Source organism: Oreochromis niloticus, linkage group LG7 (genome assembly GCF_001858045.2).
Source record: "Oreochromis niloticus isolate F11D_XX linkage group LG7, O_niloticus_UMD_NMBU, whole genome shotgun sequence".
Lineage (NCBI taxonomy): Eukaryota > Metazoa > Chordata > Actinopteri > Cichliformes > Cichlidae > Oreochromis > Oreochromis niloticus.
In genome coordinates this window covers 35,415,220-35,440,456 of record NC_031972.2, presented here as the reverse complement: position 1 = coordinate 35,440,456, position 25,237 = coordinate 35,415,220, and the positions used below count along the sequence as shown (strand labels likewise).

The window sequence follows — 25,237 nt, the reverse complement described above, 5'->3', positions numbered from 1 at the left end:
TGCTGTCACTTCTTTTTCTTGTCTCTCAAGTACAAAATCTGATATATGATATTTCAAGAGATTAGTTCTATTGTAAAAATTGTAAAAACTGTAGTTCTATTGTAAAAATAACTAACAGTCAACAAGCATGGAGACAGGGTCAGGGGCACACAGGAGGAAACGGGACAGAACATAAAGGAGTGCAGCAAGAACTAATAAAATATTAGAACCATGAGCCGAACATAAAAGTATAAAGTTTTATTTATTAAAAAAAATATATGTATTTTATTAGATTATTCTTGTCATTTTTGGTCTTTGACAGATGAAAGTTCAGGAAACAAAGGCAAAGATGTTCAAAGATGCAGAACGCTGCTGTAAAAGCACATTAACAAAGATCAGAGCAGCTGACATTAAGGGTTTGTTGTGGGCTGCATCAGGCTGAGTCCCTGCACAGCGAGGCACAGAACCTCCAGCAGAACCTCTGGGGGCAGCTCGGGTCGGTCCCAGCCGTCACTCAACTCTTTCAGCTTCTGATCGTTCAAACAGATGAACTCGGCCACCCAGCGGAGCTCCTCTCCCTCCTGCAGGGGGACGGGCAGGGACTCTGGGAGGTTGGCCTGACCGTCCTTCAGCCCATCCACCTGGAGAAACAGAGAGAGAGCTGTTCCCAAATCAGATTCAAACATGAGGAAGACTCCGCCCACAGGCTGCTGACAGTGGGCAAAGCGGCTGTTAGTTGTAGCAGGGTCTGTAAAACGATCCCTGTAAAACATGTTAAAAGGCTGTTGCTGAACAGGGGCTCTGTTGGGACTACTTTCAGCAGTGGATACATTTGATCAGTGTGTTTTCACAGTGATGAACAAGGCTCACAGGAGGAATACATGCTGCTGAGAGGGTAGATCACCTTAGTTTTAGTTTGAGTTTTCATAAAAACATGACAGAAGATGTTTTAAGATGTCAGACTACACATGTTGAGTGTGCTGAGTCTGTAGGATAAGGTGTGATGAGACTGGCAGCTGTTGCGAGGAGCATGTAGATGAATGTAGATGAATGAGTGAATGGACCCACCAGCTGGTTGAGGACTCTCAGAGTATCTGGACTGCAGCGAGTCAGAAGTGGCGGCACTTCGTCTGGCAGAGCTGCACAAACATGAAGAAGAAAGACAAAGTTTGATGAAGATGTGACGAGCTGAAACACTTTGCTTCAAATGTGTCAGTAAAACTCTGAGCTGAGCTCTCACACACTCCCAGCTGCGCACCTTTATCTCAGCCCCACCACCTTCAACTCCCATACCACACCTGATGTCTCAGAGCAGGTCAGCTGACTTACTGTCCAACACGCTGACCAACAGCTGAACGGCGTCCTTCACAGCAGTGGAGATGTTTGAGACATCGAGAAGGTCCATGAAGGAAGAGACAGCCTCAGACTGAACGCGCTCAGATGCTCCATCACTGCAGTGATCCAGCTGAGAGGAGCAGAGGATGATTACTAGTAGTATCAGAGCAGCGTGGTGTTTAGTCATGGAGGACATAAAACTACAGTTATGTCCATAAATATTTGGACAGAGACAACTGTTTTTCTAATTTTGGTTCTGTACATTACCACAATGAATTTTAAACGAAACAACTCAGATGCAGTTGAAGTTAAGACTTTAATTCAGTGGGCTGAACAAAAAGATTGCATAAAATGTGAGGAACTAAAGCATTTTTAACACGATCCCTCCATTTCAGAGACTCAAAGGTAATTGTACAAATTAAATAACTGAAAATAAAATGTTCATTTCTAATACTCTAATGCTGACAAACCTTTGCTGCCAATGAAAGCCTTAAGTCTTGAACTCATGGATATGCTGGGTTTCCTCCTTTTTGATGCTTTGCCAGGTCTCTACTGCAGCGGCATTCAGTTCCTGTTTGTCTGTGAGCCTCTCTGTCTGAAGTTTAGTTTTCAACAAGTGAAATGCTCAGCTGGGTTAAGATATGGTGGCTGACTTGGCCATTCAAGAATATTCCACTTGTTTGCTTGAATAAACTCCGGGGTTGCTGTGGCTGTAGGCTTTGGGTCATTGTCCATCTATATTATGAAATGCCGCCCATTTAATTTGACTGCATTTAGCTGGATTTGAGCAGACAGTATGTCTCTGAACACCTCAGAATAAATTCAGCTTCTTCTGTCCTGTGTCACAAGATCATTAAACACTAGTGTCCCTGTGCCTATGGCAGCTATGCATGCCCAAAGCATCACACTGCCTCCATCGTGTTTTACAGATGTTGTGGTATGCTTTGGATCATGAGCTGTTCCACACCTTCTCCATGTGTTTTTCTTGCCATCATTCTGGTTAAACTTGGTTTCATTTATCCAAAGAATGCTTTTCCAGGACTGTGTCTGTTTGTTTTTTAGCCTTTCTATTCTTGAGGCTTATGAGTGGCTTGCACCTTGCAGTGAACCCTCTGTATTTACTTTCATTCAGTCTTCGCTTTATGGTAGACGATGTTGTTCAGTTGGTTGGATGTTGTGAGGTGCCATTGTCAGTGGTGCTAGTTTCAGTCATTGTGCAAATGTACTGTTTTTATAAGGTTGGGGAAACCTGCAGTCAGCTGAGACTGAAAAAGTCACTCATCCTCACTCATCCAAGTGACTTTTTCACTTGGATGAGTGAGGAAATCCAAGTGACTTCTTTCACTAAAAACATTACGTCCAGGTGAACAGAATCCCTTTTTGGGATTTCCTTACCTGGATGATTGAGCATGCATCAAGACATGATATGAAGGGGTTTCTCCTCCCCATGGAAATGATTCCGTGATCATCCACCACTGTCTTCTGTGGACCTCCAAGTCCAGGTTGTGCTGAGTTCACGAGTGCTTTCTTTCTTTGTCAGGATGTACCAAACTGCAGTTTTTGCTACTCCTAATATTGTCGCAATTTTTCATATGTGGTTTTTTTATTTCTGTTTTTTCCGCTTAAGGATGGCTTGTTGCAGCTGCATAAAGAGCTCCTTTGACTACATGTTGTTTGTTCGCAGCAAAATCTTCCAAATGCAAGCACCACACCTCAAATGATCTCGAGGCCTTTTATCTACTTAATTGACAATGACATAAATAAGGAATTGCCCACATCTGCCCATCAAGTAGCCTTTGTGTCCACTGTCCAGTTACTTTTGTAATGTGGATACCCTCAACTGAAAGCTGAGAGTCTACACATTATGTCCGTTATATAACTATAATTGGAACATGTTTCGGTTCATGGGTAAAAAAAAAACCTGTGCCAGTGTCCAAGTATATATGGACCTAACTGTACCTGCTGTCTGTAACAGCCCCAGGCCTGGTGTCAGTATTGGTTGTTGGGCATGTGCATACATGATTTAGAAAGTTAAAGATATACCAGCAGCATCCGTGGTTCTGATAACCTTACTAGCTGAGAAATATCAGTAAAGAGCATGTAGAAATATAATTTAACAGCAATAACTTAAAGCAATCATTTTAATCAGTTTCTCACGTTGCTGTGGAGTGATTTTGCTTCACTCTTCCTTAGTGCAAAGCGATTTGTGAAGATTTATTTATGCACAGGTTTCTTAAGATCCTGCCACAGCATTTCAGCCAGGGACATGTCTCTTACAGTTTTCAGAGATGCGCTGATGTGCTCTGATCATTGACGTAGTTTTTATCTAAGCTGTGTGACAGATGGCCTCACATTTGACTCTTGAATACTTTGGTTTATGGAGGAGTTTATAGTTTACTCTGTTTACCTGCTTAGACATCTCAGCTGTGCTCTTGGAGTCTTGTAGTTTGTTCAGAAACAATTTTGCAAACCTAAGCTGTGATTTTCTGTTCTTTTTAGAAAGAAGAGGCTTTCTCCAGGCAACCCTTCCAAACCACCCCTGCATGTTCATTCTTTTCTAATTTTGCTGTCATGAACTTAATTATTTAACATAATGCCTGTAGAGTCTGAGATGTAGCTCTTGGGTTTGTTGCAGTTTATCTGAGGTTACATGGTCTGGCCTTGGGGTGAATTTACTTGGATGTCCACTGGTGGGATAACTGTGGCACTGTGTTAACGCACCTAAATGCACCAGACCAACAAACTGCCAAAACCTTTGCTTTTATACAGGCAATCTCCTTTGCTGATAATCCACTAGTCTGGTGCTTGTTTATTCCTGTGGAAGCTGTAATGTCCTGCTCACAGAGCCCTGTTAAAACCTTCATTCTCACATGACTGTCTGTTTAACCATCTCTTCACTTTTTGTTCTTTGCAGTAACTGATGAAGAATCAGTTGAAGAACTAAGACCAGTGGGAGAGGAAACCTCATGATGAGCTCACAGAAGCTTCAGATGTTGTAAATATTACTTACTGTTTGCTCAAGCAGAGAGAGAGTATCCCCATCCTCAGCAAGCTCGCTGAGCTTCTTCAGCAGATCACGACGGGTCGACACAGGAAGATCTGCCAGCGGCTGCAGAAGAGCATCCTTCATCTCTAGTTCTGCAGCAAACACAGAAACAGCAGCAATGATCCGATCACACTCAATAAATTAAAGCAGAGTTTGTGCTGCAGGTCTCAAACGTCCAAAAACCTTACTCTGACCATTTCAGAACTGTGAAAGGCTCAGACTGTCAGACACACCTTGTTTAATCTGTTGTAGCGTTGCATTCTCTATGTCATCGCCAAAGAGTCCATCTGAAAACAGACCTCAAGATTATTAAAAGTGAGAAAGACTTCATGTTTACATGATGAATGTGAACGTTAAGACAAACACAGCATCAACTTCAAACACACACAGCAACATACCGAGGGCACCTCGAGTCCAGGGTTCACACGAGATCTCTAAATGAGAGCAAAGGACATAAATTATACTCAGTAACACACACACACACACACACACACACACACACACACACACACACACACACACACACACACTCACACACATACACAATCAACACAGTGCTGTGCTCTTACTCAGCTTCTCATCCTCTATCTTTATCTCCACCAGGCCGTAAGCAAACGTGGATTTTTCTGGAACAGTGAAGCTTGTCTTCTCCTTTTTGTGGCCCTAAAAACATTTTTTGTTAAATTACACATAACTACACAATCAGTACACAAGCATAGAAGAAACAGTACTGTCATTCTCTATATGCCACACAATTTAGATGCTCCTCAGTTCATTTCTAAGAGTTTTGGAGACCTTTGGACTGAAGATGCTGAGGTAAAGGGATCAGGTTTACAACAGACTGTTTGAATTCTTCCAAACATTTTAAAGAGCTGCTGCAGCCTAAACACCCAAATTCTAGAGCTGTTCTCATACACCACCTCTGGACCATTACAGGTCAAAACTGGGATATTGTCCAAAAGCTGAGTGTGAATGATAGTGCATGCACATGTGTGCACTATTGTCACATAGCTCCATTCAGACATCACAGAGTTCATACCAGGAAGCTGGCAGATTACAGATCCTTAAATCACTACACAGCACTGAGACGGCACTTTTAATGGTTTTTAATGATATTCTGGATTCTGGCAGCCCTGCTGCCCTCTTGTTGTTGGACCTGACAGCAGCCTTTGACGTGGTCGACCATGATATCCTGCTATCGCAGCTGGAATCATATGCTGGCCTAAAAGGGTCTGCTCTTCAGTGGTTTTGGTCCCACTTATCTGGAAGGACTTTTTATGTCAACATGGGCCATCACAGCTCCAAAATAGCCCCTCTTAATTATGGTGCACCTCAAGGCTCTATTTTGGGTCCTGCCTTGTTTGCACTGTATATGTTGGCACTGAGATCTATTTTCTCACAGAACAACCTTTCTTCACTTTTTCACTATTTTGCAGATGACTTGCAGATCTATCTGCCATCACAGACTACAAGGGAAACAGCGGCAGAGTGAGGGAGGTAATTGCTTCTCTACCTGATGAGCTTAACACCTTCTTTGCACACTTTGATAAACATCTATCTCAGAAGCTTTTGCTAGAAGAGGACAGCTGCCCTCTTCAGATATCTCAGGCAGTCGTGTGTAAATACTTCAGCAAAGTAAACACTCGGAAAGGTCCTGGACCAGACAACATTCAGGTCATGTTTTCAAAGCATGTCCCCACGAGCTGGCAGATGTCTTCACAGACATTTTTAACCTTTCCCTGCTCCAGTCTGCTGTCCCAAAATGTTTTAACAGGACCACCATCATCCCTGTCCCAAAGAAAACTAATGTCAGCTCCCTAAATGACTATTGCCCAGTAGCACTCCCCTCCATTGCAATGAAGTGCTTTGAGCACATAGTCAGAGCTCACATTACATCTTTACTCCTTGCTTCACTTGATCCACTCCAGTTTGCCTACAGGCCTAACAGATCTCCAGACGATGCATTAGCAGTTGCACTTCACACTGCCCTCTCCCACCTGGACCAGAAAAACACATATGTGCGGATGCTGTTCATCGACTATAGCTCCGCCTTTAACACCATCATACCATCCAGACTTGTCATGAAACTCTGTGACCTGAACATCAGCTCCTCCCTGTGCAGCTGGATCCTGGACTTCCTGACAGACAGACCTCAGGTGTTTCGGATCGGCAACATCACCTCATCCACACTCACACTCAGGTGCCCCCCCAGGGATGTGTGCTCAGCCCCCTGCTGTACACCCTGTTTAACCACGACTGTACAGCAACACACAGCTCCAACACCATCATCAAATTTGCAGACGACACCACCATCATTGGCTGCATTTCTGATGGAGATGAGACGGCATACAGGGCAGAGGTGAGAGCCCTGATATCATGGTGCCGCAACAACAATCTGCTGCTTAACGTCAGCAAAACCAAGGAGCTCATTGTGGATTACAGGAGACTGCAGAGTGGAGGCCACACCCTCATCCACAATGAAGGAGCAGAGGTGGAGAGAGTCAGCTGTTTAATATTCCTAGGCATCAACATGAGCGAGGGTCTGAGTGTGATCACAAGAAAGAAACCATGAGGTCCAGGTCAAAACTAACCTTAACTATTCCACAGAGTAAACTTAAGTCTCATGGAGACGGAGTCTTCTCTGTGGCAGGTCCCAGACTCTGGAATAGCATTCCTCTTAATATTAGATATGCACAAACACTCAAACACTTAAAATCGTTACTAAAGGCACACACTTAAGTCTGGCTTTTAACACACTTTGACCTAAACATTTTGGTTTTAACAGCCTTAGTTGTTGTTGTTGTTTTAGTTTTTTTATTGACTTATTTTAATGACTTATTTGTTTTTCTGTATTTTACATTGTTAAGCATTTTGTGCAGCATGGACTGTTTGGAAATGTGCTATATAAATAAACTTGACCTTGGCCTTTAATGTCACACACAGCTCCATCAGATCATGTCTACAATGGTTCAGCCTGCAGAGCATCTGTTTATGTGCCACTCTACGGTAAATAATCACGTCACTCTATTAAAATGACCTGGCTACACCATGGGTCAGGCCTGGTGCCAGGGTTTACAGTGCTGGGTATTCTGCCTGCTTGTTGCCACTGCAGTGTAGGAACCAGGAAACTGCGCTCTGTGGCAAATTCTGTTTTCTAGATAGTAATTTGAGAATTATGCTCTTCATACTTGTTGAATTTTTGCACATTTCTTCTTTTTATGACTTTAACCAGTCTGCTACTCAGGAGTTTGTTTTGGGGGTTATACAGGAACTTGTTTCTTCCTCAAATGTGGCCTTGAAATAAGCCCTGCCAGGGAAGTCTATGTCCACAAATAGCCTTTGAGTTCCTGAAGTGGAACAAAGCGAGTAAAGTCCTGCAGAAGTGGATTGGATCCCCAGAGTCCTGATGTCCGCAGAAGCAGTTTTGATTAAACAAGGAGGCAGAAGTTACCAACAGCCTGAATCTGCCGAAGAACCGACTGCTCATGTAACTTACAAACAGAGGAACTGAAGACGTAAAGAACTCCTAATTCAAATTCATTAACTCCATCACTTTAATCATTACAGACTAATCATGCTGCACCTGCACTCTGGTCAGTTTGTTCTTCACAAACAAGTAATCAATTCATTACCAATACAGCTCAAACATGAGTTACTGAAAACAAAGCTGAGCCCAGAAAGTCTTCATCATTTGGAGATTCGCTCACCTTTGCAAACAGACTCAGTATCTTTATGCAGGAGGCCAACAAGGACCCATCCCTCGTGCACTTTCTAATAAGTGTGACGGGACAGGAGTTGTAAATTGTCTGGTGAACAAAAGCCAGTTTATCCTTTGTTTTCAGTGCCAGCAGGTTCACTTTGTCCGTTTTTATGGTCCTGGAAACAGGAAGCAGCAGCAGAGAGGAAAAATGTTAGCGCATGTTTGGAAAACAGCGATCGCTGATCAGAGACAGAGCCATACCCGTCACTGAGCGTGCTCCTCAGGGCTTTAAGGTCGACTTTCTTCGACATCATGTTGACGGGCTGAACCAGTCCATCCATGCTGTCAGCGCCTGCATTCACTTCAGCTTCATACATACCAACGTCTTTTCCACCTAACCCTCCTCTCCCACTTGTCTTTGTTGAATTCATGAAATTAATCACAAAGGGTTCATCTGTACACTCTGGAGGGAGAAAGGAACATTACTTACACATGATGCAGTCGTTCTATATATTATGAGGTCAACGTACACCACACACAGGTCAGCTTAATGAGGTTGAGTTATTTAGTAGACCGAGGCAAACCCACCACCGCCTGTGACATAACTGGAGCATATAAGTAAAGACACACACTCCCAGCCGATTCTCCCTTCTGTGGATTAAGGAATGTGAGTATTAGTTTACTGTGACACTCGTCAGCCTGTTTGCCTTGCAGGTCACAGCCCATCGTCCTCTGTCTTACTTGATGGTCCTTCCTCTCTCTCTGGCAAAAGTATGGATGATGAGGGGTAGAGATGTAGGCCCTACCACCAATAGCTGGCCCATCTGAATAAGATTGATTCTGTGAATTAAGGTCAGCATGTGAACTACAGTATTATATATCATCATCGGGCTAATGGGACTCAGGCAGCAAAAAGCTGTATTTATATTGTGTGACCTTCATTCACAGAACCATGGTCGTCCACAAAATATGTTTGTGTTAATGCATCTGAGTACACACCTGGGCTGAAGTCTTCCAACTCCATGAGCTCGGGCAGGCTCAGTTGCATTATCTTGTACTTTTGCACCGGCCAGAATTTTCCTCTGCTAACCTTCACCAGAGTCAGCAGATCTACCTTCTTGATTAGGCTCTCATTATAGATGAGCTCTTTATCTCCCACCTTTTCAATCAGTTCTTTGGCCTCAGCTGCAAACATCTTCTGTGGAGACAATAAAACAAACACAGCTGTTTTCATTTCTTTGCATGAATTTCGTAATGGTTATTTTGCTGATTTATCCAAATGCTACAAAAATGATAAACTTTTCCTGCTTCCAGGAAAAGGTAAGTCTAAAATGTCTAAAATGTAAATCTAAGAGTAATGCAACTATTTGCAAATCCTTATAACCCAATATTTAATATAAAAGAGCAAAAATAAAGTTTATCTGATCATTACCAAACCATTACAGTATGGAGCCACTTAAAATGGTAAAAACACAACACATTAAACACTGAAACTGAGAAACGTTGTGTCTTTGAAAGGTATCTGAATACAGCACATGTCGCTCCAGTCCATCTTACAGATGGCCGCCATTTATGACTATTTAAATGTTTCTATTTGTGTCTCTCAAACCTGTAGTGTTCCTGTTCTCTATGACAATTATTCTAAAATTTTCCAATTCTTTCAACCATTTCATACAAATAGGAGTTAACCTCCAGTGAAAAGTTTTCATCAGCACTTTGGAACTAAGTATTTTCCTAATTTGTGGTGAATGTGGTGACAGGAAGTGGATATTATAATCAAATCTAAGTAAAGTAAGTATTTATTAACAGGTTCTAGTAAGCAAGCTCATTAATCCTGTTTTATACTCTTTACATTGGCTCCCAGAAGAGATACCAATCACTCCATGGAAAGGCTTCAGCCTTATTGAACACTCTGCTGCTCACAGACTCGTCGTACCAGATTAAAGCTGGAGGAGAACGCAGTCTTTCAGTCTGTGGCTCCAAGACTGAAATATTTTTGTTTAGTCAGGTTTTCTGATGTTCACTCTATTCTCCGGCTCAACTTGTTTTTGTATTATATTCTATTATATATTATTTTACTCTATTTTGTTGTGGAGTGCTTTATCTGTGTGTTCTAAAAAGACTTTACTTTCTTTAAAATAGAAATGTATGATGCTGCTTCGACTCCTGCAGCTACAAACACTGAACCCTCTCATTCTCTTCAGCGATGACTTCATGGTGGTATCATCTGAAGGTTTTCTGTAGTTATTACTAATAATTTTTCATCTTATTCAGATATGTACAGTCTGCTCTGAGCAGAGACATTGTCACTTGATCTGCACATACAAGTGTTTCCTGTGCAGACCTCACACAGCGCTGAAATATCTTCATTATCTCATGTTTAATCTGTGGTGAGATATCCGTACTTATAATCAGCTGAACTAGTTTTTAACAAAATACAAATGTCTCAAATGATGTGTTCACTGATCACACAACAATCAGAAAACCCATTAGCGCTACAGACATAAACAAGCTTCAGCTCAACAGGGATGCACACGCTGATCCTTCAGTAATGAACACACATAAGCCTCAAGCGCTGTTTCACCTGCGCTGCAGGATTACGACTGTAGCTTACAGAGTGGGAGCAGATGCCACTAAAACAGCTTGTTGTTTTGGTGCCCCTCTGCTGCCTGAGATAACACAAGGTAAGCTGAAACACAGAGCTAGGAAACATTAGTCTTACCGTGCTTGTCCTCAATGCGGATTAAACTGTTGTTTCACTTTCTCTGCAGCTTCAGGAATGTCAGGGTCCTCGACCTACAGGAAATGAGTCGCGGGGTGTTTTTAACCTCAGTGCCTGCAGAGCTCAACAGCTGAAAGTTACTCTACGCTTTTCAAAAAGAGCTACCCTCAAAGGCTATAGATTTATTATAAATGACACCTTATTGCACTGATCATATAAAAAAATCAAATCCTTGCTATAATCTGCCTGCAGTTGTTCTTTTATCTGTGGCTCTTATCAGGATAAGAGAAAACAGAAGTTGTCCACTGAATTCGCCTGGCTGGTGTTTATTAACTCTGCTGATAATCAGCTGCATATCAAGGAAGTGCATGAGTCTTTTAGAAGGAGGACGCATGGCCTTTGCTCAGTGAGTTCTTTAAAAAAAAAAGGCTGGGTATGGAAAATTAGTCACAAAGTTCACAGTTTGGGTGTTCGCGTGAAAAAGGGAAGCTGAGTGGTTATATAAAAAAATAAGTTTCTAAATAAACTTAAAAACAGGAAGTAAAAAAACCACCAACATACTAGGAAATGCTTGAACACCATTAAACAGTCAGTAACATCCTCTGACTGCATGCTTAACTGCTTATTTCAGAAACGTGGTTTAGGATGTGGCCTCTGATTTCATCGTGGATTCTTTGATTAATGAGCTTCCGACTCTCGTTAATGGAGCCGCTCACTGATACGATGAAGAAAATACTACATTTTAAAGGCTAATTATTAGTGAATTACTGAATTATAGCCTGGTTAATATTTCCAATGATAGACTCATATTGTTTGTCAGCAAATATATAAGCAGCTTAAAACTTTACTTTGAGGCAAAAAAATAAAGCAAACAAGAAGCTGAGAGCACAAACCTCCAGCGGGCAGCATTCACTCTTTAGGGAAACAGTATTCATTTGTTCTCTTTGGTCTTTTTAAACAGACTCTATCAGCGCATGAATGTAACAAACACTGTTACTGTCTGACTATCAACACCAGGTTACATCAGGATAAACCACATAACATTACACACAAACATCATGTAGGTGTAGGTGATGGAGGATAGGTACTGATTAATAAATAACTGTCCGTGAATAACTGGAGCTTATTACATAATATTACACTACAGTATATTTCTACCTAAGAGGGAAGCTCATTCTGTTCTGCTTTCTTTAAACATAAACACATTTAACACATTCTGGGGAAACTTGAAAGAAAGGCGCATGTGCAATGTAAAAGTGAGGTCAGAGGTCAAATGTGACATAATGTTTTAAATGTCTATATATAGTGACAACACACAGCACACTTGTAAGAGTTCTAAGTTCAACAGCTTTTTATCCATTTTTGTGGATAAAAAGCAAATTTTAATCAGAATTCATTAAAATCTTTTCCAGCCATGGTGTTACACACAGAATGACGGCACGTCCACAAACGCTACCAAAAACAACTTCCTCAACATTTAGTCTCTATCAAACAGTCATCAAATTAAATGAAATTATTTTAATCGGTGTCACCCTGTTATTTTCATTTTTTTAACACCTGCACACATCAAAGTATGAAAAGTAGTCTACAGGGAAAGGAAGATGTTTGCAGGTCTGAATACGATGCTGCGCTGGGCTGACTGAGAGGAAACATGATGGCGAAAATGAATCAGTAAAAGGAAAACATACCAGAAGGCAGGCGACGTCCGAGCTTCAGAGAATCTCAAAGCAAAAGCAGAAAGCATCGGGCAGAAGCAGACACGTCAGGAGCTGCTCACAGACATCAGCGTGCCATCACACTGGACAGTGTTATCATTCATCTGAGACATTATGAAGCAGTCATGCAAGTCAAGAGGAGGGAGGGAACTCTGAGGCACAGATGTTTAAATGTTAGTAAGACAGTGTTAAAGTTAGACCTGCTTAACTAACCTCAGCTCAGCTCTGCTCTCACATGTTTACATCCCATCACAAGCTGACATATCTGCTGTGGATGAAGGTGCAGCGTCATTAGCAGATCAAGGATTTTAACCCAGAGTCGGACTTTATTGTGTTGGGAGACTTTAACAGAGCCAGAATGAAGAAACGTTTTTCAAAATACTATCAGCAGATTTTCCTTTTTCCTGCAGGAGGCGGTCAGACAGGAGGTTACAAAGTCCTCTCTTGTGAGCTGCCTGCACATGGACTGAGCCTTAAACAGGAAAAAAAACTGTTTGGTCATTTACAGCGAAGCTGAGGAGGTCTTACTGCTCTGAGACAGCTGGAAGCCAGATGTTAGAGCATGGAAACATCAGTGAAGTCAGACACTGTTGTAGGTTATATGAGAAAATACGCTGTCCACACACATCATTGGCAGGATCAGGACTCTACCTCCAGCTGTCCCTGCGTTAGACCCACATCATTATTACGATCACATCCATCCAGCCCTCCAGCTGCTCTGCTTGTTATGGTCAGTCACCTGATGCAGGAGTACCAGTGGAACACTCTTCACTATGAAACTGCAGCACTGCAGTTTCAGAGTTTAGGAAACACTCTCTGAGACATTCACTCACACTTTACTGCATTACAAAGTGTAATACTGGTATTTGCCCTGTTAACCTGCTGCTTACAGTTTCCATTCACATGCTCCACACCTCCACCCTGTGAACACCTGAAACTACGCCCACAATGTGTCACACAGAGGCTTCAAGTGACCACAGGTGAAATAATCAATGAGAGTAAATCACTGATTATCATGTGACCTGGGAGTAAATACGTTACCTAGGCAACCGGAGGCTGGAATGATTGGCCAGCAGCTTCAAATCGTGATGACAGCGTTCCTTCCAGGGTGTTCACAGCTTAAGCTTAAGAATATTTATTTATGACTTCTTTATTTATTTCTGTCACATGTAGTTGTTAGACTACCACAAACAGACCAAACTATATTTAGTTTATTTTTTCAGATGCAGAGCGACGTGTTTGTTTTACACTGTAATGTGTTAACTTAATGTAAGAAAAAAAAACTTAAGTGAAAGTGAGAGTGAGTGTTTGTGACAGAAACAGACTGAATGAAAATGATTTACAGCCACAGGAACAGAAAGAAAAGCAGCAGTGACGCCTGAAGAGAAAGAAATGAGGTTACTGGGTAAATACCGCCATGAATGAACTGTGGATGACTGCATGAAAAATGAAGTGATGAATAATGACTTGGAGAGATGGTGTCAGTGCTTTCTTTAGTGATCTCCTGAAGAAAAGAAGCACAGCTCAGCTGTTAGAATGAAAATGGTTTTGTGTCACATCTGAAGGATGATGTGAGGCTGCGTGTTACCAGCAGGTAAAGGCCCCCCAGAGATGACGATCATTATGTGCGCAATTAAATGCAGGAGTTGGCGAATGTTTCTGTGTTTTGTTTATTTACTCCATCATGTTTGCCCGGGCTTTAATATCTCCTGTTTCAGTGCTGGGTCATGAGGTCAGCGAATGAACAACCTTCTGTTTCAAAAAGAGCAGCCAACTAGAAGACCGCTCTCTTGGAATAGGGTGAGATGGAGGCAAATGATCTGCTGTGGTGATCCCTGAAAGGAGCAGGAAGAAGAGCAGTGATTTCTCCCTCTCTCACTCTGATCAAACAGTCTTACTCACCTTTGAAACGCTTCACCTGCGTCTGTCTGTCTGTCTGTGATGTTCTGCTGTCTGTGAAGGTTAGCAGCATTACAGAGCTTCAACCATGGTGACAGCAAGCAAAAAGACACCTGACTACAGGGACACTGTCACAGGAACACGTGCCAAAGAACAAAGATTCCTGTAGCCACTGCAGCAGCAGGTGGACAGTAACTGTTTTATGATGAAGTTTTTCTAAAAATATCCTTAGGCTGACTTTGATAGAAATGACATGGTGTATTTAACCTGTTATTTAGCCGACACGTGCGCTTAGAGGAGCCTACAGCTCTTTGAAGTTGTCTACAACTTTAAAGAAGTGTACATTCTCAGATTTCGAACTGTAAATTTCCAGATTGTTTTATTTTATTTATATAATGTATATAACTCACCCACTTGCTGCACATAATGTCCTTTTTGTATATATCCACTCACTGTATATAATGTTTTCTCCCTTTTTGTACAGTCGAGGAGCGTATCAGGTCACATTTCACTGCGTGTTGTACTTGTATAACTATGCACAAGATAAATGAAGAATCTTGAATCTTGAATCGCATATTTCTGCACGTTGGGGTCATGAAAATCTGTAAAAACTTCATATGTGTGGGCGTGTAAGATTAACATCGCCCGCCATTGGGTTAGGGACCCAGTTTGGGTCACACAGAATTGTTGCCTTTTTGTAAAGCTGAAGGGAAAATCTCTGAACAGAAAAAACTGTGTTAAAGGTCAAAGTGAGTGAAGGAGACTTCATCTGAAAAATAACACCTTCGAGTTTCAGAGAATTTTCCTTGATGTGTGGTTAAAATGAAGCAACACCCTGAAGAAAACAGAGGCTTATAAATGTTGATGTAGTTTTTCTTTTTTCATATCTTTAACCGCTTAAAGACCATTTAACTCTGTGAGTACTCGGTCTTGAAAAGAAAGAAAACTGGGCTGTGGTTTATTGTCAAAATGTCTTTTAGGCTGAAGTCAGTTCCTGTTTGGTGTAATAGTAAAGTAAAAGTAAAGTAATAAATAATAAAGTATGACGTTTCTTTAAGATCTGCTGTTTTGATTACTGTTTATATGTTTGTGTTTTTGTCTTGCTGTTATTTCCTGTTTTACTTTATGACTAAAGTAGTTTCATAGTCCTGCTGCTGCCTCGTTGTTAGATCTTTATCATTTGTGGTTTATAGTTGTCACGGCTGCCCGGGGCAGGCCGTGTGGTGTTTGCTGAAAAGGACCCAAAATGCAAAGGCTTTGATGCGAGGGAGCGTTTATTTACAAAGTGGCAAAAACAGGCAATGAGGGACGAGAAGCTACTGAAAAAACCTAAACTTGGAAAATGAGCCCTAATGAGCAAACCTGAAATCATAATGAAACGGGATGTAGTGCAGAGAGATCACCATCACCAACACCATCAAAGGCAGACGAGCCGACCAAGAGCACAGACCGACGACACACAGGAGGGAAGCACAGCTGTTTAGCTGCTGCATCGACCTGTCAGCGCCCTCTGCTGGACAGAAATAAGCATAGAGAATAGATGTAGACTTTATTCATGCCACACAGAAGAAGCCCACTCATGTTACAGATGCACAGAGGTCAGCAAGGAAAAGTGAGTTAGAAATATATCAGTAAAAAAGGAAAAAGTGAAAAAAGAAAAACAGTGTACAAATGAAAAAAGCTAGAAAACTATACAATTGTAATTTCTACTCTTTACAAATGGTTATCAGTACCTCTGCGTCCTTTTTACTTCAGACAATCTGATTTTACTTTTCAGAGCAGATTCAAATCTGCAGGGAGACGCTGTGAAGATTAGACAAAGAAAAATAAATACTGATATAAAAACTACAAACTGACTACACAGTGACCATATTTTTGCACGTGTGTTTGGGTTACTTGGGTCATTTACTGGGTAAATGAACTTGCATGTCTGAGGCTTGGGCTGGTGGAGAGAAATTGCCTGAAGCGAGGGAGCTGAAGAGTCTCAGCATCTTCACACTGAAGGTGGATTAATGTGGTGCTCAGGTGAAAGTTGGAGCTTCCTTTGGAGGTTTTCCAGGTACGTCCAACTGGGATGAGAGTCTGGATGCCGAATCTGGCCTGAGGACTCCTCGGGATCTTCCAGGAGCTCTAGTACACAGAAATGTGATGAGTCTGAGCCTCAGCGCAGTGGCACACCTGCACCTCCATCAGGACAAGCTCCATGTTCCTATCCACACCTGCAGGTGGCAGCATTGCAGTTCTGTGCTACTTGCAGGCCGCTCATGAAGCTGAAGAGGAAGAAGCGGAAAGGAAACGCGTTTCTCCTACTCACCAACAGCTGCAAACTTTCCTCACATGCTCGAGCTCTGCACGTTTCTTCATGACGGCGCAGGTAAGTCATCTCTCACCTGTGCGAGTTTTCTGACGTCACGCCGCGCTGATTGTATCACATTTACCTGTCAGATAAACAGAAGTTCAGTCCAGCTGCAGGAAACAAAGATTCAAACAAAACTCAGGCACGTGATCAGGAACTGAAGCCGAACTGAAGCCGAACTCCGGCTGATGTCACAATGACGTAATCAGCGCCTGTTTGGACGGAAAAGCGTCTGTTTGGCGTGAAAAATGTTCAGATTCGATGTTTTTCAAACGGACTTATGCAGGAGAACAAAGGGCGCCGTGACTAATCAGCAGGAAAAGGTTAATAAAACAACGAAACGCACGTGGAGGTCAAACTTGACCCTCCAAAAGGCTCCGCCCCCTTTCAGCCAGCACACCTGCGGTGGTGTCTGTCCTCCGTGTGTCTGCAGGTCTGCGCTGATTGTGGTGTTAGAAAAATATCAGGAGATGAACGGAGAGGATCAAAAGGATGAAGACCCAAAACTAGTTAATTGAATATTTTATCAGGTTATGTTGAGGGGAAAAACATATCTGGTAAAAAGTTGTAACATTTAGTATTTTTAGGAGTTTTACATGTTTTTAACGAAACTGTCATTAATATTTAAACCATTTCTAATATTTAAAAACATCTAAAGCATTAAAGTTATTTATTCTTCTGTTGTCGGTACAATAAGACGCCTGGTGTTGGGTATCTGCTGACCTGAATGAATCTAAATCTGACCTAGATAGGTCAGTGATTCTTGAGATAAGGGACAAAACATGTCCACCAGATAAAACCCAATTTTGGGATTAAAAATATGCATACAAGTGTTAACCCAACTGACTAAAAGACAAACCAAGGCAATGTTTATACAACAAAAGTATGATTTTGCATTTTTTTATACATATATTTATTTTAAATGGTACAATACATTACCAGTACCCTAAAAATCCATTGTCCAGAAGCAGGTGTGATAATATTAAAATACAGAAAAAAATAAACATAAGATAAGATAAAACTTTATTAATCCCTCGGGTGGGTTCCTCTGGGAAATTCGGTTTCCAATAGCACAGCACCGACAGAAGTTACAGAACGTGAGCAGAATATTATATATACACATATATAAATACAGAGACATATATAAATAAAATATACGAAAGGGATAAATAGAATAAATGGGAATAAGAATACAAGGGAATTGCACATTTCAAGTATTGAAGTCTATTGCACCGTTGACTATTAACAAAAAGTATTGCACAAAAAGTATAAAGGTTGTTAAGGTAGGGCTGTGCGATATGACCAAAATCTCATATCCCGATATTAAGACATCTATCGTCGATATAACGATATAAATTACAAAAATGTAACATTTCCTGTAAATTCTGTGAATCTCAGGCATCTCGACTTGCGTGAAGTGTTTCCAGCTGGGCGTCGTGTACCTGGAGTCGAGTGTTTTAACTGATGCATGGAACTATACATTTTTAGACGTAAGTTGTAACGGCCGCCGTTTTCTTTGTGAGTATTTATTACACAGCGTGCTGCGGAGAAAAGTCTGTTCTAACGTTTGAGTCTAAGGTTTATTTTTTAGCACCTGGCGGCTCTTTTTTGCTTCTCATCCGTTAATACTCTGCATCTTTCACGTGACTCGTTTTATTTTGAAAAGCCTCAACAGGATCTTGAGCTTTATTGTGAAAGGTTTATGTGGAAAATAAACAAGCGGACACGCCGTGGTTTTACCGTCGTTGTTGCTAACGACAACGCATAAAAAACAAGCGCTTGTCCGTCAGTAGTGTGGTTATATTAAATATAAGAGAAAGAGAGAACTTTAAGAAATTAATATAGCCACTACAGTGACCATCAAAATGATGAAAAAATATTGCCGTAAACAGTTTATTTTGCGACACCACGAAACAAACGATAGCGTAAAATGAAACGATAGACGTTTTTCTATCGTCATCCGATATATATCGTTTTATCGAACAGCCCTATGTTAAGGTTTTATGGTCATTTTGAATGAAATAATATCTTGTTTTCTACTAGTGTGTCACCACCGTCAGATTTGTGTCAGCACCTTGTCAACTCCATAATATGGATTTTTTGTTTATTTTTCTCTTTTGGAGAACCATATATTTTCCTCCCTCATGATCTTCCAATAAAAATAAGTAATTTTCTCAATAAATGTGTAATTTGCATGCTGCTAAATATGATTGTTTCTTATAGAGATTAAATACTAGCTTCTGAAAATATGTATGACTGTAACTCTAATAATAAAAAGCCAAAACAATCTTACTTTTAAACGTGGTATAATTACTTTGAAAACATATGTGCATAAACAGTAGAACAGAGAAGCTGCTAACAGTCAAAATAGCTGAAACAACTTAAATTAAAATATATATTTTTGCATTTCTTTGTGTCTGACGGTGTTGACAAAAACCTTGCACTTCTTCAGCAAAAACATAAATTATTAAAAAATGTTACACCTGGGAAATTGTACCAAAACACGGTGAGACAGCCAAAACTTTATGTAACAATAATATGTAAATATGTTTTTGAAAAATCAAAAAATATATTTTCGAAAATTAAAACCTGTTTTGTCCCTAATCTCAGGAATCACTGAGGTGTTTGATCACTTCCAGGAACATGCATGTCCTGTAGGGCTGCCACAAACGATTATTTTGATAGTCGACTAGTCACCGATTATTTTTGCGATTAGTCGACTAATCAGATCATGCATCGATTGGACGTAAAACTTACAGCTTGAAAATATGTTAAACGTTTATTTTGTGACCCAGAAAGAATAATAAGAGTAATATTAAAACTAACTAGCTGCCGCCATTGTTGACAACTGCGCTGGGCCGCACTATGAATTCTGGGACACAGCTTCTTCTTCTTCGGGGTTTAACGGCAGCTGGCATCCTTTACATGCACTGCTGCCATCTTCTGTTTCAGTCCGTTATTACACTTTTAAATCCTACTACTTATTCCTGCGTCTTTTGTGATCTTACAAAGCTTCAAACGACGCGTCGACTATTAAATCAGTCGTCGACGATTTTGATAGTCGACGTAATCGTGACTAGTCGACTAATCGTGGCAGCTCTAATGTCCTGAATGCCTCTGTGTTCTGTCCTCCCTGCTGCTGCTGAACACACAACAATGTAGAAGTGAATACAGTAGAATGAGTCATGTTCAGACATCCGAGCTGCACTGAATAAATAAACACGTCTGTAACAGTTTCGGTAAACGTCAAAGGCCTAATGTGATTTTTAACTTTAATTTTCAGGCTCATTTATAATTGAAGCTAATTTTAAAAGAAATAAAGAAAATGTTCCTTCAGGATCAGCGCCTTTAAAGGGTGGATTGGATAAAGGGACTTTACTATTATTATTACACTATTATTTAAAAAAGTGTCAGCACTCAGTTTCAAGATTACATGAGAGTCAGTCCTTTATTATTACTAAACCTGATCTCTGGGCCACCTTTATAAGATACACAGCATATTTAAGGATAAACAAGCTACTTTAAACCAGTATACATAATTACAAAGATGTATACAAAGTACACCTCAGAAATGTAGCCACAGGTGTAAAGCTCACGGTGAGGGTAGAAAATTCCCAACACGTTTCCATTTGTTTTGCAGTTTTTGAGTTTGTCATGCTTTAAGATGAGCTGCACAGGCTGGAGAACGATCTCTTCAGAGAGGCATGACGGGTATTTCCCCGAGTCTGGGCTACACAGGCTCGGCCACTCTGGCCTCCTCAGTCATGCTGGTTACCACGAATTCAACTGAGCTTGAAGTCTGTGGGTGTTTAACTTTTTCATGACCAAACTGTATGAATTAATTTGATTTACAGTTGAAGGGTATCAGTAGAAATCAGCTGAAGGCCACATTGACTTTATTGGATGAGCCTTGACCCCTGTTTATCTTTTTATGATGCTTCTTTAGAGAAACTCTCAGAATTTGTAATAAATCTGGGGAATTAATGAGTTAAGAGGGTATTTAAGGGGGGAAAAAAAGACAAGTCTTAAAAAATATATATTTAGTATTTGGAGGATAAAGTATGTAATTAATTCAGAATGACAGTTTTTGGTTAAAAACAAACATTTACTAAAATGATTTTTAAAAAAGCCAAAAAACCTGCAAAAAGTCAGAATTTTATGGTTAAAAACTGAGTTTGATGTAAATATCTTCCACCATCATTCATTATCAGCCGTCATGATGAGGAGGAGGAGGACGAAGTCTTCATCGTGTCCCCAAACACAAACAGGAAGCAGTTTTAGTTTTCCTGTGTTAGCAGAAACGTACATGGTGGTGATTGGGAAAATTATCAGGAATGCTTTGATCCTAAAGCTTTTTGATGTTTTCTATCCAATAAACACATGAACAGATTTCCCAGACGTTTGACATGTGCAGTGTTGTGAGTTCCTGTTCATGGTTTCCTGGGACATGTAGCTTCAGCATTACACCACAGTATCGTAAAGAAAGTCTTCTGTTTGAGCTGGAAAATTCAATTTTCAGCTTCATGTGATTGAAAAACATCTTTTAATGAAGTTCCTGTTTTATTATGAAGCACATTTTTGACACAAAATCTGTGAGCTTCAGATAAATAAAAAAACAAAACAAACTCCACACAGGAAACAGGAAGTTTGAATCCCTGAGAAAGACTCAGGACTCGCTGTTTAATGTGAAATGCTCTGATGGATTCATAGTTTTTCTCCTTCAGGTGTGCGTGTTGTACTTCGCTAAAAGCGTCGAGCTGACGGGTGTGAAGGAAGAGAAGACTGTTGCCGTGCCAACACCAATCAGCAGCCACGACCTTTGGAAGCTGTTGGTACAGCGGCACCCAAGGTAAGAGGGGCGGGCGGGGGGGCACACATAAACACGCGTGTGAAGACGAGTCAGCATCTAACACGTTTGTGTGTCCAGACTGTGTACGCTGCAGGACGGTGTTGTGTTGGCAGTGCGTCAGGAGTACGTTCCCATCGGCGACCAGGTGCTGACTCTGGGAGACGGAGACGAAGTCGCCGTAGTGCCGCCACTCAGCGGGGGCTAGAGACTCGAGACTGTAAGTAATTACTGATCAGAGATTAAGAAAAAGGTCCATTTCAGGTATTTGCTCCTTCTTCACTTCCTGTTTCACTGCACAATTTAAAAATAAAAGTATATTTTCCTGTTGTGACTTTAAATCCAATAAATTCACGATAAAGAGTTGACAAAAGTTGCCACCGTGCCAGGGCAGCACGATAGTTAGCACTGTTGCCGCACAGCAAGAAGGTCCTGAGTTCAATTCCACCAACAGGCCGGGGTCTTTCTGTGTGGAGTTTGCATGTTCTCCCCGTGATTGCATGGGCTCTCTCCAGGTACTCTGGCTTCCTCCCACAGTCCGCAGACATGCAGTTAGTGGGGATAGGTTAATGGATCAATCCAAATTCCCTTACATAGGTGTGAATGCAGGCGTGAATGTGAGTGCAAATGGTTGTCTGTCTCTGTGTCTGTGTCTCTATTAGCCCTGCGACAGGATGTACCCCGCCTCTCGCCCTATGACAGCTGGGATAGGCTTCAGCGCCCCCCGCGACCCTGAAAAGGATAAGCAGAAGCAAATGGATGGATGGAGTCGACAAAAGTTTAATCTAAACTGCATTTTTTTTTTTCCCAAAGATGTCGAAGGGGCCGAGAGATGTCTTCAAGCTGAGCCATGATTGGCTCTCTGTGCAGGAAGTGGTCGATGCTGTCAGCAGCCCTTCCTGTGGAGCCATTTCAGTGTTTATAGGTTTGTTCCCATTTACTTTATTGTGGGGTGTTTACTTTACAATATAAAGCATCTTTGATTTGGCGTTATATAAATAAAATGTAACAGCATTATTGAGTTAGTATCACATTTGTTTTATGGTGATTATTTGGTTTGATTTTTATTTGTGTACAAATGATGGATCACTGAATATTCTGAGGAAGAAGTTCTATTTCAGTGAAATGGAATCATTTTTAGAATTGAAAAAGTCAAAATGAAATATGACTCTAACTGAAAACATGAAAAATGTACTTATTTTTAAAATATTTATTTAGTTAAATTATTTTCAATTTGAATTGTTCGATCTTTGTACAAATACTCTAGAAATAAATAGCAATATATCACATTTCTAAACTTTTTTTTAGGTTTTTTAAATATTTTAGAGGAAAATAAGTCAGAAGCATTTGATGAAGAGGAAAGTGAGATATTTAATATAGATTGTTGATGTAAAGTGTCAAATGCTGCAGAGGAAAAGAAAATCTGGGATTTTGACCAAATATTTAAAATTTTACTTCTTAGAATTACTTCTAATTATTATCTTCTCAGTTTTCCTTCAAATATTTTACATCTGTGTACAGGCATTTTAGAAAAATAAAAGCTGACTTTTTATTTATTGTTCCAATACAGCATTTTAACATTTCAGGGAAAATTGTGTGAAATGTCAGTATTTAAGAAAGAAGAAAAAGTTAAAAAAAATAAACATTTGATGACAAAGCTGGAGTTTTATTATTTTAAGAAGCTCTTCTAGTTATTTTATTTAAAGAAAATCAAAGAAAGTATGTTTTATACTATTATTTTTCTAAAGTAATACATTACAGGGTAGTGCTTTACAATAACTGAAGTATTTGTTGCAAAACCCAGATAAAAATACTTTACTTAAAAATAACATCTTGTTGCTATGTCATTTTAAATCGGTTGTGTGATTTGGACACGGTGAGTCCGTCGACCCCGGTGGGTTAAAATACTCAGCTTTTATTTCTGAAACACAACAGACAGATTTACTGTTCAGTCTTAATATTTTCTACAATTATTGTCCAAAAGTATTATTATTGTTTTGTAATTAAAGTACAAAAAATCATATAGAGGTTTGTTAAAGCACCTGATCAACAACCAGTATCAGTAACAGCAATGAGTAGTCCTTTTGACATCTAGCTGCTCCTCACTGTGCATCAGACTACAAAGAGCTGTTTAGTGGTTCAGGACCAGGTGTCGGTGAGGGGGAAGGCATGAGTCCTCACATGGCTGGCTATACAAACTTTTGTTTTTGTTTGTGTGTGTGTGTGTGTGTGTGTGTGTGTGCGTGTGTGTGTGTGTGTGCGCGCGCGTGCGTACTATGCGTGTGCACAGGTACAACTCGCGAGGATGAGGCAGACAGCAGGAAGGTGGTTGGACTGGAGTACGAGGCATATGAGCCCATGGCCCAATCAGAGTTCAACAAGCTGTGTGCTGACATCAGAGCACGCTGGCAAAGCGTGACACACATCTGCGTCCACCACAGGCTCGGGTGAGGGCGCTAACATGCTAACTGTGGCAGGTTCGGGGGGGGCATGCAGGTGTTACATTTGTTTTTTAACTTAAATAAAAAACATGACACATAGCTTCCCCCATCAGGTGGGTAAAGGTGGGCGACGCCAGTGTTGTCATGGCGATCTCATCCCCTCACCGCCATGACGGCCAGCAGGCGATCCAGCACTGCATCAGCCAGTTGAAGGCTAATGTCCCCATTTGGAAAAAGGTGAGACGTCAGAGCCAGTCTTATCAGCTCGATCGATGCAGCATTCAATGATTATTGATTATTGATTGTGTGCTTGTGATCAACAGGAAGTTTATGACACGCAGGAGGCGAACTGGAAGGAGAACGCTGAGTGTTCATGGTCCACTCAGAAGAAACCTCCAGAAAACACATTGTCTGAGGGAAAACCTGAATAAAAAAAATGTGATAAAACACAGATACTTGTGGTGGGTGGAGCCATAATTATGTGTTTAGATCATTTGGAGTTTAACTCTTAATTCTCTTCATTTAAAACACAATATTTAAAAAAAAAACTAATTATCATGTAATGCTTAAAACATGTTTTAAATTTATATTTTTGTGTTGACTGAGTCTGATGGTCACGTTAATTTTTTGGTGCTAAGATACTAAATGCTAGATACTAAATGTACGAATGCTGTAAAATCTTCCAAAATGAACTAAAACCATCATCAGAATGTGAAGAAAAAACTGCTGTAAAACTTTGTGTCCAAAACATCTGTGTGTTATTTTGAAGAGCTATCAACTTGAAGGTAAAGCGTGTCTGTGCTGTCATTTGATGTGATACCAATTTATACCACAAGGTGGAGCAGTGATTAAGGTTAAATCTGTGTAACCTTGAGTAAACCAGGTAAGTCATGAGATTATATTTGTATCTACAGTGGAAGGCTGGGAAAGGTAAATGTTGGGGAGATGGAGGATCCGAAGCTGTAATAAAGGTTAAATAAATAAATAAGAGCAGTGCACACACCTGCTGAAGAAATGCTGCCCTCTGGTGGTAACATTTTAATCTGAACTTTGCAGTTAAGATGAAACTGAGAAACATCATCTTCCTCTGGATGAAGACAAGCACCCAGGTTTAAAGATTTCTCCGTCCACGTGAGGAGGTTCAGTCCGGTGTGCTGGTGTTCCAGCAGGAAGCAGGGCGTCTGGTTCACGCACAAAA

At 40.7% G+C, this 25,237-nt stretch overlaps 2 protein-coding genes across 3 annotated transcripts; one reads left to right on the top strand and one right to left on the bottom strand.

Annotated features, from left to right (window-relative positions):
• Nucleotides 1–222: 222 nt before the first annotated feature.
• On the bottom strand, nucleotides 223–12,606 carry LOC102078598 (uncharacterized). The gene is made up of 12 exons (XM_005470567.4): nucleotides 12,471–12,606; nucleotides 10,783–10,856; nucleotides 9,060–9,258; nucleotides 8,322–8,523; nucleotides 8,068–8,236; nucleotides 4,930–5,023; nucleotides 4,759–4,794; nucleotides 4,594–4,647; nucleotides 4,325–4,452; nucleotides 1,309–1,444; nucleotides 1,048–1,118; nucleotides 223–620 (listed from the first exon to the last, which is right to left on the bottom strand). Exons 3-12 carry the CDS (start codon nucleotides 9,253–9,255, stop codon nucleotides 390–392), a joined length of 1,317 nt encoding a protein of 438 aa, XP_005470624.1. The 5' UTR covers nucleotides 9,256–9,258; nucleotides 10,783–10,856; nucleotides 12,471–12,606; the 3' UTR covers nucleotides 223–389.
• Nucleotides 12,607–16,519: 3,913 nt separating this feature from the next.
• LOC100701345 (molybdopterin synthase catalytic subunit) lies at nucleotides 16,520–24,823 on the top strand. Of its 2 annotated transcripts, XM_003440058.4 has the most exons (7): nucleotides 16,685–16,770; nucleotides 21,477–21,601; nucleotides 21,680–21,818; nucleotides 22,412–22,523; nucleotides 23,889–24,045; nucleotides 24,153–24,276; nucleotides 24,363–24,823. In XM_003440058.4, the coding sequence occupies exons 4-7, from the start codon at nucleotides 22,412–22,414 to the stop codon at nucleotides 24,468–24,470; spliced, it is 501 nt and encodes a 166-aa protein (XP_003440106.2). In that variant the 5' UTR covers nucleotides 16,685–16,770; nucleotides 21,477–21,601; nucleotides 21,680–21,818; the 3' UTR covers nucleotides 24,471–24,823. The 2 variants fall into 2 exon arrangements, with proteins under 2 accessions (XP_025764332.1, XP_003440106.2); XM_025908547.1 differs by lacking the exons at nucleotides 24,153–24,276; nucleotides 24,363–24,823 and having other exon boundaries at nucleotides 16,520–16,770; nucleotides 23,889–23,949.
• The last annotated feature ends 414 nt before the right edge of the window (nucleotides 24,824–25,237 follow it).